The sequence below is a fragment of the Ciconia boyciana genome, chromosome 19, assembly GCF_034638445.1.
Source record: "Ciconia boyciana chromosome 19, ASM3463844v1, whole genome shotgun sequence".
NCBI classification, from domain to species: Eukaryota; Metazoa; Chordata; class Aves; order Ciconiiformes; family Ciconiidae; genus Ciconia; species Ciconia boyciana.
The window spans coordinates 6,565,132-6,581,163 of NC_132952.1; the positions used below are offsets into that span (position 1 = coordinate 6,565,132).

General features: G+C 41.7%; 1 protein-coding gene across 6 annotated transcripts in view; it reads right to left on the reverse strand.

Annotated features, from left to right (window-relative positions):
- Positions 1–16,032, reverse strand: part of DVL1 (dishevelled segment polarity protein 1) — a 118,043-nt gene that overhangs the window by 22,569 nt on the left and 79,442 nt on the right. For 4 of the 6 annotated variants that reach the window (XM_072884206.1, XM_072884205.1, XM_072884202.1 and 1 more), the window contains one exon: positions 5,561–5,699. In XM_072884206.1, coding sequence (XP_072740307.1) covers positions 5,561–5,699 — 139 coding nt within the window. Of the gene's footprint in view, positions 1–5,560; positions 5,700–11,813; positions 12,322–14,490; positions 14,651–16,032 lie in introns of those variants that run through there. The other 2 variants (XM_072884203.1, XM_072884204.1) reach the window with 2 other exon arrangements.

The following is a 16,032-nucleotide window of genomic DNA, read 5'->3' on the forward strand; positions in this document are numbered from 1 at the left end:
ACATCACAGATGATGGAACTGCTCAGAGGGTGTGAATCTCTCGACATTCTCTTTGAGTTCACAAAACTATTTCAGGAATGTTAACCTCACACACTCCTTTTTTCCCCTCCCAGCAAGGCAAATTAATTTAAACAGCCAAGAGGTGGTATTTTCAAAAGAGATCAAAAATTTGATAATTCTCGATCCGTGGAAACAGCTCACAGCAGCTGGTTTTCTGAGGCTTTACCTTTTCAACAGGAAAAATAAAGAGGTCTCTCAGATGCAGGGCTCCCAAAATTGGACTGTTCAACATTCACCACTCTTCTTGAAAGTAGTGGCAAAGATTGACACAAAAACCTCCTCTTACATTTTACTACCAATGTTCTCCCTCTTCCTATTTCCTCTCCGATTTCATTCTCCTCCTCTCCCAGAACGTCTCATTAGTAGTATTCAGCTAAAACTTTCCAGCACACAACAGTTTAGGAGAATTTGAAGAAAGGCAAGGCACGTGGCTCACATCACAGTGAACCTGCCTGCTCTTTGAGAAGGGCAGCAAAAAGAAAAGAGGCAAAAGACCGGGGGAGCTTTTCTGCATGAACACAAGTCAAGCAACAAGATACCTTCAAAGGCTATGAGAGAGATGCGAGTGCCCTTCTGATTACAGTGTGAATTCAGTGCTCCAATCTACAAACAAACCCCCTGCTCACAGGCTCTATTCCTGCTGCAGACAGAACACAAGGGTGTGAAAGCCCTGCTCTTTGGCATGATGAGGCAAGACTCTCCACTAGTTTTGAAGACAGCTGGGCTAGTCCATAACAGAAAGGACAAAACCTTAAAATTTTATCTGTCCTTTTGGCTACTATAATCTCACTTCAAAGTCATTCACAGCATCCAGGCAATTGATTTTCATTATTTACACACGTATTTCACCTACTGCCATATCATATTTTATGGCTGTATCCCAGTGTGCATCACTTAAGGAGTATGCAGTACTTCCTGTCACCAACTTTTTTAGAATGGCATCCTCTGATGGTTACTGTGGATAAAGAGAATTCATTCAATTCATACACGTCATTTCATTGACTCAGTTTCCCATTACTACGTCCTTGAAAGGGGTAATGCCTCCAGCTAACATTGCCTACTGTGAAAAGCAATTTTAAGTTAGCAATGTTCATATAGCACAGAAAGAAAATGGAGAGAAAAACTATACTGAAAGCCACACCTGCCTGCAACAGGAGATGACGATGGGAATTCACCCAGTAGCAAAGTTATTCCTCCACTTTCCAGGTAACGGGCGTTTTATCTAGATAGCAAGTTATGGAAATGAGGGATAGCAACAGTAGAGTTTCAGCAGACAGTTCACTGAATTTCTTTGTCTCAAGTAGTCTTGGCAGCAATCTGGTGCTATTTCATGGCACTTTACATCCTAAGAACTAAGCAACTTCAAAGTACCTTCCAATGTATGTTAGTATACTTCTATCAATATTTTTCCTGATCACAGACAGCACATAAGATCTGCTGACTGCTGAGGTTGACCAGCTATGCCAATTTCTTCCTCCTGCTCTAGTGCACATCAATATGGTGTTGCTCAGAAAAACAAAAAATTATTATTTCCAGCTTTTATTCTGATTTTCTAAAATTGGACTGGACAAAAATACTTTTTGCCAGCACTGAGTATCGCTAGAAAACAGAACTGCTCTCTTGACTCTGAGTCCTTAAAAGGGATATCTTAATCTACCATCAAGTACAGGACACAAAAATACTTTCATTACGATCTTTAAAGAGATATATCAGGGATGAGTCCAAAAGGATGGACTGGAAAAAAAGAAGAAAAGTCCAAGTACACCACAGAAAGGCAGACAGAGCACAGCTGAGGTGATGAAGGTGTGAACAATGAGCTTATGCTATATCAGCATCTTGTTCCTTCTTCACTTTTGCCCTCCCTATTTACTTTGGCAACTTGGGGGCGAGTCTACTTTGGAAAATTCATTCAATTTCAACACATGCCCAAAAGTTTAGATTCCTCTGTAAGCAGTGAACATTTTGGATTTTTCTTTTAAATTAAACCAGCAAAACCAGAGTTTACTGGCAAATCTCTGAACTTCTGTTACCAGATGATAATATGTGAGAAGTGAAGTTCTATTCTGCGGTATTTTTTTCATTCTACTCAGCATTAGACAGGAAAAAAGGAAATTGGGTCCTTAGAAAAGCCACAATTCAGGTTCAGTTCAAGAGTACAGACAATATTTCAAAGAAGTAACTACTTGAGCTAAAACAGCCTCTCACATTAGTTGCACAAAATCAATGATCAGAAGGCACTGCAGAAACACTTTTGTGTGCTTATACGTTGGCTTCTGTACAGATAAACATTAGAAAATGTTACTTATTACACTGGAGAAACCATAAATGGAGAGCTCGCTCAACTCAGGTTTTTTATCCCTTCTTGGGGGAAGCTGGACCACGACTTACGTTGCCTTAATCAGCCTACGTGTAAGTAGAAGGCAAGACAGCTTGTTTCAGCAAGACTCCCACACTGTGTGAAAGCATAGTTGTAAACATCAGGTTTCACGGTCTCTGCAATTTCTTAAAAAGGAGTCAAGCCTGTATCTATTTTCACATAGCTATGGTACACTTCATCATCTCTTCTTGTAATTTCTTTTAAATCCATAGCCTTAATGTATCCTTGCTGAATCATTCACAAACACTGCGTATCTCATATTCTAGGAGTATCTGGATGCTAAATAGCAGCTCAAATGTATTCTAATGAGGAGCAATATTTTGACCTCTGAAGTATCCCCAGAAATGAGTAAAAGTTATTATTACAATTCGATGAGCAAAACAAGATTTGAACTTTTGGGAAAAATAAAGTGCAAAACTGAAAAACAAATCTGGAATCATAACTACCAATTTCCTGCACTAGCTATTGGCCAAAACCCTGACTGCACTTCTAACAGAAAGTCTAATAAATCCAACAGAAGAGATTTTTTAAAAGAATAATAATAATTTGTCCAATCTACATTCCCCAAAGGAATGAAAAAAAGGTAACAATTTGTTAAAGAAAGCTTATCCATATAGTCTAAAAAGAACTAATGTAAACTTCTTAAATGAGAAACTTAATCATTTTTTTGCAGTGAATTATTTTAGTTACATTGAACTGAGAATACTAATTGCAAGTTGCTGACAATAATCCTACAGCTACAGATGTCCTATCTGCTAGACCTTTATTTGCTTAACAGAAGACAGAAATAAGAGTCTTACTGTAAAGTTTTCCATGAGCTCCCTACATCAATCTGTACTCAAAATACCACCTACTACCTGCAAACAACACTAACGTTCCATTATATCATACTTTGAAAACAAAGAAAATAGATTATTGCACTCACACTATTTGAAGGGTTCTGTACTGTCCTGTAATATGTGTGAACAAATTAATTCACTGAAACAAAAAATTATTCTTTCTCTCTAACTAAATGCAACAGAACTTCCTTGGACTGAAAATTAACCAACTCTGCTGCACTGCTCCAAGTTAAAAATAAAATAAACCAATGGCAAACACACACTGTTATAAAAGCATCCTCAGCCTTACGACCTCGTCACTTCCAAGACGGTAACATCCTTTACATCTGATTTCTTCTCTCGGTGACCTCCTCTGTGTACAATCTCTTTTACAATGCAGGTTCTGACACCGAGTTCATCAGCTGTTATTAAACAAACTTACCCCCTTCAACCTCTTTTTCCCCAGGCCGCTGTCTCCAGCAGATCTGGAGCATGCTCGATTTTCTACTTGGCTGTACTTGCCTCTAACGAAAACTTCTCCCTGCCAGCACAATCTCTCATCTGCTTGAGAACATCATCACCGTAACACAACAGCATACCTTTAGAGCATTCCATTTAGTTGTTCTTCCTGACTAGCTGGCCTGGCAGCTATTCTGTGTGCCAAAAGCTTCTGCCCTAGCCTAGAAAGGAAAAGGCCTGTACAGCAGCTTCGAAGAGTCTCTTTCTTCTCAGGTCAGACACAGGAAGCTTTACTTTATTAATACAGCAAGATTTAGCTGGGTCTAGCATAATGTGCTTCAGTGGCCACCCTGACTGTGCTAATCCTGCCCTACTGCATATCTTGCTGCCATGGGAATGATTAATTTATTTACAAGAAACAAAATCAGCTGCAGGGTTGTTGTTGTTTTTGTGGGCTTGATGTTTAGAGAGGGAAGGAGGGTTAGAAGCCCTAAAGGCTTTAGGAAGGCTTAGAGAACATTCAGGTTAACTACTGATCTTGCCAACCCTTTATGCTCATGAATATCCAGGTGAAGTACAAAGCTTCCAGAAGGCTAATTTTCTGTATCTTCAGGTGTTGGCAACTTCACTGTAACTGCAAAATAAGTTCTTGAAACTAATTCAGGACCAAATCTTAAATGTTCATTTAGCTACCCTTTCAACCCTTTGGAAACACCCAGCCTCTAAACAGAATTTGAAGGAACTGCTGTTCTTCAAGAGGTTTTTAAGCTATGACTAACTGCAAGACCAAATAGATCCACTGAGTTCAATAAGCTTATAATCTGTTTGTAAACATAGCAAATGTTTAAGTATCCCCACGACTAGTTGTTCTCTGCTGTTTCCATTCTACCTAGAATTTAAGAATATCACATTGCACCTTACTTGTTTTAGCTACAGACCTCTATGAACCACCAGAGATCCGTAATCTTGTTGTTCTCTGACAATTAATAGAAATCTGGAATGGATTTTCATAGCACATTTAGATGAAAAACAGCTCTAGAGACAGTGTTCAGAGAATGCTGTCACTGCAGCCAGGAAAGGGAAGAATATTAGTTTTGGTTGATTTTACATCTTTAAAAATAGGTATTTTGAATCTGAGAAAAGTATTGGCTTATAAACCTTTTATGGAACAACAAAAATATCTTTAGAGATTAACAAGGATGTCTTGAAATGGAGAGCTTTTTTGCAAAAAGCAAGGAATAATTCACATTCTCTCTGTCTGCACAAAAAGAAAAAAATAATTAAGAAGTCATAAATATATGGCATCACAGCCTGCCTTTGCAATGGCATTAACTTTGATGAATTCCTGTACTGCTCATAGGTCTCAGACTATGCAATTACATAGGAATTCCTTTACAATTCAGCTTTAGTGAAGTGCATACTTATTAGGAATCTATGCTGAAGGTATTTTGTTACAATATTCACACCATTACTTTATAAATAGGTAAACAGTTGCACATTGCTTCGATCATTCTTGCTATTAAAAGGAAAGAACAGGAACAGAATTTTTCTCTTAATTGGAACAGTGGCTATAGGCAGCTTGGATAGCGACCCCAATAACTTAGCTTGTTTCTCAGAGCAGTGATTATATACAACACAATGTTACTGACGAATTATGAGCACTCAAATCATATGTAGCAGAAAAAAAAAAAAGGAAAATTTTAAAAAAAAAAAAAGGAAAAAAAAGATATAAATCTTCTCATTTCGCCAGTCAGCATGTTTCAGGAAAGCCCAGAGATACAGTCAAGTGGCTGGGAAACAGAAGCAAACAGTATTTAACAGCTCAGTCGCTATGCCAATGCCATACCTGCTTGTGTTGTCATCGTCATCAGAGTCAATGAAGCTGCTGGATTCCAGCTCACTACTCATCATGGTAGAAGAGCTGTCATAACCAGGAGGGTGCTCACGGTGCCTGTCCAGTTTCGGATGGCCATTGATCCGAGGGACTGTAAAAACAAAATAAATGGAGTATTACTAGGCAAAGAGGAAGAGCAAGGAAGAAGTGGCACTGTGAGTAGCACCGCATTCACACTGGCAGCTGCAGACAACTCTGCGGGAGGATCCTTATGCCAAAACCAAGCTCTTTGCAGAACCTGATTTCATTCAACAGCTTGAAAGCCTACTGCCCTGGCTGGCCTGCCTGCCTACCTACCTTTTTCTTAACTTTTTTCATTTGTCTATGGCTCAGTTCAGGGCAAGCCATAAACGGATCAAGGCAGAAGTAGCAGGCGTGAACAAGTACTATAATGGTATTAGAACATCAATTAGAATGGCCATGAGAAGTTGATGTCACTAGGAAGGTACGTATCTTGAAAAAGCAGCAGACAACACAATTTGAGTTTGGTACGGACAGGCCTAGCAGCACAGAAAACACGAAACAACATTCCTTGATGAATTCTGTTAATATCTTACCCATAAAACCACCTTTCCCGTGATCTGTGCTACGTGTTCCTATCCCCATACCTACACCATCTTGTCTGGGCAGTACAGCTATACCAAAGTCATATTGTCTTGACCACTGCACATGCATAAAATGCTTCAGAACAATTTCTTACTAATCCCTGGCTGTGCGAATGTTGTCAGACACACAAACATTCCTGTAGATAATCCCCTCAGTAAGAATGCCATTTACTTGAAGGCAGCAGTGATTCATCTTTTCCTAGAGATATTTTATGGATTTTCCTCTGCAAAGCAAATTCCTCTGCCTGCTTCCTTTCAGGGACCTCTCATTAGAAGACCCATAATCTGTAAATGCTCTATTTTGCCAAGAATGCTCCTTTCCTTGAAACAAGAAAGGCTCAGCTTGATAAAGCACCTGGTCAAGAAATAAACATAACAGCCTTCAAAGACAGACTGGTATTTTAAAGCACGCTCTCCAAACTCACAACTCCCTCCCAGGTCCAAGGGATCTGCTCTTCAATTACAAAATAGGAAACCTTAATAAAGAAGGAAGTAGTCTGCAGTAGGAATTATACATGATGCTGTGCAGCTGTACACATTGAAAGTTAATTGACAGTTCTTGCTAACTATTAAAGTAACATGGTTTGAAAAACCAAGAGCCACCCTAAATACCTGGCTGTGAAGTCCACTGTGGCTAGCCTTCACTCCTCTGTTTCAAATTGCTCAGCAGCAAAATAAAATAAAAAAAAAAGAGATTAGTTTTCTTCCTGCCTGAGGAACGTGGGCCTAATTATTTATGTCCATAAAGGGTTTTAAGAGATGCAGTAAAAGGTAACAGACACATATAAGATCTCATCTCTTTTTTTTATACATATATCTAAACCATTCATTTCTGCAAATTGAAGCGTAAGGCTGTAACAAATTCTCCTGCTATGTCACTTCCATATCCCGTTTGATCACCCAGCTTCTAGGCACATCTACAGGCATACAAAATGGCTGCAGAAACACTTCAACTGGCTACCCAAGACGACCAAATCTTCTTTCAAGTCACAGAGCAAAACCAAAGCTCCTTCCCTCCTGCAATAGCAACGAGCTTTGGTTTGAAGAGAAGCTGAACCCTTCATCACCCTTCTCAGAACTGATACTTGTTTTTCATCTTGCCATATCCTGAAGGGCAGTTGAGATGATACCATTTACTGAAGCCTTGAATCCTCTTCTGAAACTAGCACATACTAGTAATGATGAGTCAGGGACTGATTGCTGTCCTCTAGGAACTGCCTCAAAGTCAAAGGCTGTGTGGTGTTAAAGAAATGAAGCTTACCAGGTTTCCATTTCAGGCTCTGCCTCCAGAGCTCCTTACTCCTAGCAGTTCCGTCTCTCACTTCCCCATGTGTAAAATGGAGACACAACAGCAGTTGCCGGAACTTTTTAGACCGCACATTCTACAGTATAGAAAGCCTCTCCTGCCATAATTTGGTCATCACAACCATCATAATGTGCTCCCAGTATTGGGTGGTAACACTAGGTCTCACCGAAAAACAATTAATCAGCTTGTCAACAGCAACTCAAGACTTCAGAATGACAACTCTTCATAGACTCAGTGGGAAGAAAGCCTTTAAAGGCCTGAAGTTTCAGTTCTGTCTGAATAAATGAGTGTTCATTGGTTTCCTCAAACTCTTCGGTCTAATATAAACTGGAAATTGACCATTAATGTGCTTCTTTCGGTACCACAGATGATAGCTGGAAATGAAGTACCTTCAGGAATCCCACATCCACACTCAAATAGTCTCCTAGCTCTGCCTTTAAACTAAAGAGCAGCCAATTATGCCTGCATATGCCAGCTGTATACAGCTGAAAAGAAAAACAGAGGCTGGCCAAATTTTACTCCTAAACTGGCACTAACAGGTTCGAGGGAATATCTCATCCAGGTAGTGTAGAAACTGATACAGCTGTTTACGGCATCGCTACTGAGGAGGTCAAGACTATATTGCACTGTTTCTTCTCATCAGGAACAGGCAACTTTGACCACTGAGAGTCAAGGTCAAGTAATCCTTTCTACAGTCCCTGAATGTTCAACCCCAGCTATTCATCCAGGCTTTAAAAAACCCCAATTCTTTCAAAGTTGCTTTCACCCATAACAAAAACGGGGAAAAAAGGAGAAGGGAAAGACACCCAGATTCTAAAGCTGAGAAAACAGCACTTTTCAGCAAATTAATAGGCTTTAGACAGTCCAAGTTCTGTCTTTTAAGACTAAGGAGAACGTCACAGACTTGAACAATTAAAACGCCTCCTTTTCTTGTGCTACAAATTCATTTTTTAAGTCTTCATATAGTGCAGCATAGAGTTCAAAATATTTCACTGGATCTGGAAACCTGGATGCTAATCACAGCATCAGACAAATTCAACTCAATCTCTTCAGCCTCAGCTTAAGTATAAAATCAAGTCCAGCCACCTTGTCCATTTATTCTCTGCTTCTACACAGTGAAACATCAGAAACTGTGGGGCAAATTAAAGCCTCTTATTCCAACAGACTGCATAACCCAAATATGTGTTCATTGGAAACAGTACCGGAGCAGCTAACAATTGACATTGGCACCGCTATCTACCAGCCAGATAACTGTCAAGGAAGCAAAGCATTCCATGCTCTGGTCACATGAACCCCTCATCTCCCTTCGAAACACACCTCTCAGCCTAATTTCAGGAGCAATTGTTGGCTTGCGAGAATACCATCACCAACAAATCAGTATGTTGGACTACCAGAACACAGGCAACACTACCACCCTTACAAGCTCTGCACAGTTTTCCTGAAGAGGGAATGACAACCAAGAAAAGGGGGTGACATAGGTACAATGGTTTGTGGCAAAGCGTTCGTGATTCTGAGTTATGATGGACAGAGACTCTCACCAAATGCAAATCCAACACAGTCCCAAGCAACTTCGAGTTGGCTGCTGATCACTCGATAGTCTTGCTTCCACTGATGTTTCCTTTCCAACTTCAATAGGAAGTGACAGCAAATCTTAGAAATTTACTAGCTGGCACACAATTTACAACAAATCTATTATCTTTGCCCCTTCTGAGTTTTAAATTTCTATTTTTCGTAGAGGAGCAGTATATAAGCTAGAACAGATAGAAGTCAAAACATCAGCCATGGAGAAAACTGACTTACATTTCTCCACTCGAAAAATCCCTTCTTTTTTATTACTGTGCTCGTTTTTCCTGCATTCCTCTGCTATTCATCACTTGCAACTTATAAAAGTAATCACATCAATGTTGGGTGATAATGTTGATTTCATTTGGAGAAGCTGACATTAAACAGAGCCCCGATATTAAAAACAAGCCCCTCTCAGAAGAAGCTTTCCCAGCTCTGATTGGGTGAGTAGTAGATTACGGAAAACAATGACCTGGATTTTATCCACATTTAACTGGTATAAATAGGAAGCAAATTTGGGCAGCATGCTTCTCTCATCAGAGATACTTTATTTACATTTGGCTTTGATTACTATTAAGTATACAGCCCAGAAAGTTGCCAGCATGACTTTGTAATCTTTCTCTGCAAAACTAGTCTGTTTATGCAGCTGGGGAGGGAGGGAGGGTGCCTCTGGTCATCAATAGGTGGGTTGTCTCAAGGGCCCGCTGGAAATCCCCAGTCCTGTCTCTCCCATCGCAGTTCATGGTTATTAGACAGCGCAGATTCTTCATTCCATTCCCGGTGGGTGGTCTAAAAGCTTTCACTCTTGCAGACCTTTTCCGCTCTAAAACTCCATCACTGCATTCACTTCTCTGCTGAGAATTCTGGATGTCATCAGTTAGGGAGCATTACAGGTAGATATCTACAGATCACAATCTCCAAGCTCTCAACCAGACCTTGTACAGCTGGCAACGAGGATTGCTGTGAAACCAGGACATGCTTCAAAGTGTCACACCTCATCCATTGTGGGTTATTTATTCAGAAAATTTTTGTCCTTAAAAATTCTATGAGCAGATTGCTATGTTATTGAATTTACAATTCAGAGTCACTAGCCTAACACTTTGAATAGATAAAACTCTGTCTGTAACTCAGCTGATTTGTTTTTCATGTCTCTAACCACTGGACACCATGGTCAGCAGTTGCGTGTTGTTTCACTACTACTAAGAAACTTCCCAACTCCAAATCTGAATTTGCTTCCTGCTAGCATCCTAAAAGACCGTTCTCATGCTGCCTCTAAGCAAGCTTCCTTCAAAATTTAACTTTATATTTATGGCACTAAAGAATAAAGTAATTCAGCTGTCACCCAGCTCTACCTGCTTAGCAGTGGGCTCAAATACAAGCTTTCTGACTCTGTTGTATTGTTCTTATCAGCATTTCTCATAAGAAATGCTCTTCCTCTCCTGCTTGGCCTAAGATATACGAAGGATTACAGCACAGCAGGCACATACAACACACTGTGAGTATTTTGCAGTCTATGTAATTATTGACAGGAGCTGAAACCTTTTGGCTTCCCAGAACATCCTACAGTTTAAATTTCCCCAAAGTACATGTTGGCTGTTGTTTCAGAGACTCTAAACTTGAAGCTAGGACTTGTGTTCCTATCAGATGGAATAGGACTGCTAATCCCATGTCTAGTACTGAGCCTCAAACAGTTTCCTCATTCATTATCAGGTGAATAATTTATCCCACACACAAACTTGATCAGTCCACAACCATCATGAAGAATTAATGGCCCACATCAATGCTCTGTGCTCTTTAGTTCTCAGGGGGGAATTTTCACACAGAGGACAATTTTAAGACCAGACAGAATTTTTAACCAGCTGAAGGCTGCCTCAAACATGCTGTGCAAAAACACGCCATCGGAGTGTTTTCTTTAGCACTTCACCTTTCAGTGAAATAGCAGTACCTCTGTAGTACCTCTGCCACACTGACAGATCACCTGCGTTTGGCAGTGAAAGCACTGAACTTTCACTCATTCGCTTTTCAACTAAAGTAACAGAGAAAGTTTAAGACAAGTGATACTTAGTGCTTACTAAGGATTTTCCAGCATCAAGAGAACAATCGGGAATACAGAGGAAGCCAAGGCGTGGAAATGGCATCCATAGATATTTTCCCCTCAGCCTGCACATTTTCTGTGTTAAATGAAGAATAAAGACATTGCAGTCTGATACAATGCCATGGCCTGTATATGAGGTATGTCTGAATGACTGGCTGTCCCTGAAGGGATGCGCAATTAACCCTGAGGACTCATGTGGCTGGAATGCTGCAAACTGTGCCGTAAAATTCACTCGAGAGTCTACGGGACCAACAACAGTCCTGAGGGCCTCAGGCAATGGAGATGCAATGTCCCATTTCTGTGCAAAGATAACAGAGCTTGTGCCCAAGAAATCAAGGACAGTGTCAGTGCTGCAGCCTATAAATCCCAAGGAACACTCAAGAGCAATGGGTCCAACATGGCAGGATCCAAATTCAAGAGACTGGGGAGCATCCAGTGGAGGATTTTATCAATACTGCAACACATTAGTATGGACATAAACTCCCCAAACCCAATAATAACCACCCAAACCTTCACATACCCTTTAGATCCAGTGTGCATTAATATCGTTTTTATACCAAGTACCTCAGTTTCCCTGCACAAAGTAAGGGCACTGACTGCTTAGAAACTTCAGTTGAAATGAATGTTAATACCTACAGCGATACACGTGGGGCTGTGCTTCTGGATAGCATCTGACTGGTTCCAATGGCCTCATCAGGTGGTGACACCACTTGTGACAATATCTCCTACTGGGAGTGGGTCTCAGAGGGGAACGCTGCTGGGAGTGGAGCTCCTGTTGCCTCTCCTGCTGTGGCTGGCTCCTACCAAAACACTTCAAAAACGTGGGAGTGACCATTTCCCTCCCCACACTGTGCCCACTTAAGGAAATCCCCAGCGTGCACTGTGACTATCACTCTGTCCAAGTCCAACAAACATATCCAGATGTACATGGAGCTTCCCACAAGTAGTTATTTTTCACGCACAGTGTGAGAGAAAAAAAGAGCCAGTTCAGGGCTCCTGCTGGGACACTGGAAAATTCCATTCCTGAAGACTCAAAGATTATGAAATATATATATTTTTTTGCATGCTCTTCCTCCATGGCATAATCCCAAGGAAGTCTGTGCCCAAGAGGCAGCGCATCTGGTAAGCAGTGTATCTTGAAGGACTGGGGAAATAGAACAAAAATCATTTGCATTGACTTTGCCATTTGCCACTCTGCCATTTCCACAACACACTTTGTAATCACATCTGCAGGATACGAGTCACTCTTTTTCACGGATCAGATCTGAAAATCCAAATCCTTTTATAGCTACATTTTTAATGGGGTTCTGTAATATGACATAGCTCTCTTTATCCCAATAAACCACACATAAATAGACCTTTGGAATTTGCAGAATTGCTTTTTAGAATACAGGCAGGCTACTAGAGATTATACTGATTTGGGGCCTCTTTTAAATTATCTCTTATTTTAATGTATTACAGAAATGTATCTCAGATCTAAATACATGTTTTTCCAGTCTCTCGTAAAATTTCTTTTTTTTGGAGATAGAGGTGAAGGATTTTTTCACCCAAGAATAAAAAAACCCAAACATATATGTGTGTTTCTCACCATTAAATTCCATATACTTCTGCTAGTGTCTTTACCAAGAGCAAAATGTTTCTCAGCTTTAACCTGATGTAAATGCTGATGATGGAGCAACTCTACTTGTTCTAGAGAAAGCCTAAGGCAGACGGATTGTTCTGTCAGGACACAAACCACCTAAAGCAGCAACGTGTAAAAGTTCACAAGGCCTAAATATGGACATCATCATTAAAAATGGCAACGTAGACAAGTTTCACAAAATCAGTCGAAGTTCAGCACGTGGCAAACCACAGCCACAGTAAGGAAGCAAATATTGGATCTTATATGTGTATGTGCTCATGTCTAGCTGAGGTTCACTGAGGCTTGCATTTAAGGTCTTCACTTAGAATCAAGGATGGACCATTGCCTTGGTATCAAGCAGAGGTTTCTGTTCATTCTGGTGAAATCTGTGCTTGACTTACAACTGATAGAACTTTGTTTATGTACCTCAAGTACTCTCTCAAACTGCACACCCTGGCGTTACTAGTGTGTACTTCAATACCGCAGCACAGAAGCAGTGTTTGTTGAATTATTAACTTCTTACAGAAGGACAAAAACTTCAGAAACTGTGAAGGTTTGCACCCCCTGTGCAATTTAAGGATTGCAATAGCTCAGCTGCTCTCAGGGTTCAGCCGTTCAAACACTTCAGAAACAGATTAGCGTTCCTTGATTGGGTCTTCAGGACAAACACAAAACAAATACAATACGGCATGAATTTGTTAAGATAGGACGTTTAAAAACATGTCAGTAGTGTCATAAACCTTTTTCAGCTCCCCATTTCCCTGAGAGTTTTTCGTTAGCCCTTTCTTGCCAGTTGTTCCTCACAAGCCTAAGGAATTAGGACAAATGCAAGATGATGATCCTTTGTGTAAATTAGCGTTTGCTTTTAGTGTCATTAACGGCAGTGAGGTTTAATATTACAATGGTCTCAGCATTCTCGTGCAGTGTTACCACAGATGCAGTGTTACCGCAGATGCTAAATGAGTACCTCAAGTGCTAAATTTTAAAACAGATTTACCATATTTGTTCAAGATTTTGACCTGAGCTCTTCAAAAAGTAAACGTTCTCCAACATCATCCAGGTCGGTGTCATCATCCGACTCGGAGACTGTCCCGGTATTATGGATTACTCGGGTATGAACGAATCGGTGCTTTTTAACAAGCCTCTATGAAGTTTTAATGCTTCCTAGGGAACAGCATTTTGGAAGCGCACCTCCGCTCCTGGAAGAGTTCACCGCCTCTAACGTCCGAGTAATCTTCCTTCCCCCGTCTCTCCCCCAGACTTCGGTCGTCTTCAGCCGTCCAGAAAACCCTCTGATCCTCGCCCCCATCACAACGCTTCCTCCCGCCGCCGGTCCCCCTCCCGCCCCGCCGCTCCCCGCAGGGAGCCGCGGCCGATACTCACGGCAGGGTCCGGCGGGGCCGCGGCCCGGCTCCCTGCCCGCTCACCGCCAAGCCCGCGCCCCCGCCCGGCACCTGAGGCGCCGCCGCCCCGCCACCGCCACCGCCCGGGGACCCCACCGCGGCTCCGGGACCCCCCTGTTCCCCCACCCCGCCCGGGGCAGGGCCGGGCCGGGCCGTTCCCCCCTCCCCAGAGCTCCGGGCGCGGAAGGCGGTTCCTGCCAGCGGCCTCGGGCTGCGCAAGGCCGCCCAAAAGGCGGCGGCCGCGGCCGGAGGAGGCCGTGGGGATGGCGGCTGTGGGCTCCTGCGTTACCTCAGCTGCGTGCGGGCACCGACCTTAGAGTTCTCCCATGGAGACTGGAAACCGCTCACAGAAGCAAAGCCCTCCCCCGCGAATGGATGCCTTCGGGGGGTGGGCAAGCTACATCTACTCCTTGAATACCTCGGGACAAATGACTCTAGGGGAAGCAAGGCTGTCCTTAAAAATAAACCAAAAAAAAAAAAAGAGAGTCCTACTGACATGGGATCTGGAGTTGCAGAGTATCATGTTTCCAGTATACAAAGAAAACACAAAGCATGTGTTTTAGGGTTGTCTTGTAGGTTCAGGGGACCCACCAGAAAGAGTAAGCAAACAAAAACTTTGTCCCTTCCCGTCCCCGTCTTCTAATGGGGAAGGACAGCAAACTTCTCACGTGTAAAGCACAGCCAGGGAAATCAGATTACAGCAGCAGGCGTCATACAGCGCTTAGAAGACAAGACACAGATTTATACAGTATTTTACATGGTCCTTGGATTCTCCAGAAGCATTAGGTACGAAGAAAGTGAAAGGCACGGACACGCCGAGATGGATGAATGATGGCAGTAATGTATATATTTTGTCTGTCTGCCGTGACTCGATCCGACATGTGATTGTGCTGCCCGCAGCAGGACTGCACCTGGAACGCGGCCTCAGATCCGAATACCACATCGGCAGAAATTCATTGGCACCTTTCAGCCCATTCCAAACAGCCAAAGCAACCGCCAAAACCCTGCTAACACAGAGGTACGGGAGGAAATGGAAAAGGACCTGAAATCTGTGCCTTCTGAAACATGCTGTCCGTTTCTAAGTCTTTTCTGCATGTCACATCCAGGCAACCAAACTCGGTCCCGCTGCAGAGACGCAAAGGAAAGACCCCAACAAAGGAAAAACCCATCTCTAAATGCAGTTTCCCTCCCTCTACCTCTTTAACTCAACTTTTCTGTAGTGACTTATTTTATCAAATATAAACATATTATTATGTTATTACAATAACTATATTTATTATACAAAGATATATTTTTAAAGGCTTCTGATTAGCAATGTGTTGGCCTACCTGCATAAATTAAAACTTCAATTTATGGCTCTTCTCATATCATTCAATATAAACCAAAAATGGAAGGGAATTGTTCTTTGAGCACTGTAAAAGGTCCACTTCATTGTTTCCCTCAAAGCCAGCGCACTGCTGGATCCAGCTGCAACTGGAATGGGTGAACAGATGTGAGGTAAAGAAAAGGGCTTTTAGTCTCATTTTGCAGATCTGAAGAGGCACCAATAGTTGAGATCAACTTCCTTATTTATGGATATTCCAACTAAAATACCCCTGGTTTATACACCAGATCAGAAGAGCTCACTATACTAATAATGCCTCCTGTTTACATTTTTTCCCTTTCCTTTTTCCAGCTATATCTTCTCTGTTAAATTTTAAACAGAAAAAAGGGGTTCAACTTCACGTTTCCTGGTTGAACTAGATCTTCTTTTATAGAAAAGCTCCCATACGCTGCTCCAACAGATAAAAGTGGCTTTACCAGTATGCAGATATGCTTCAATTTTAACAAT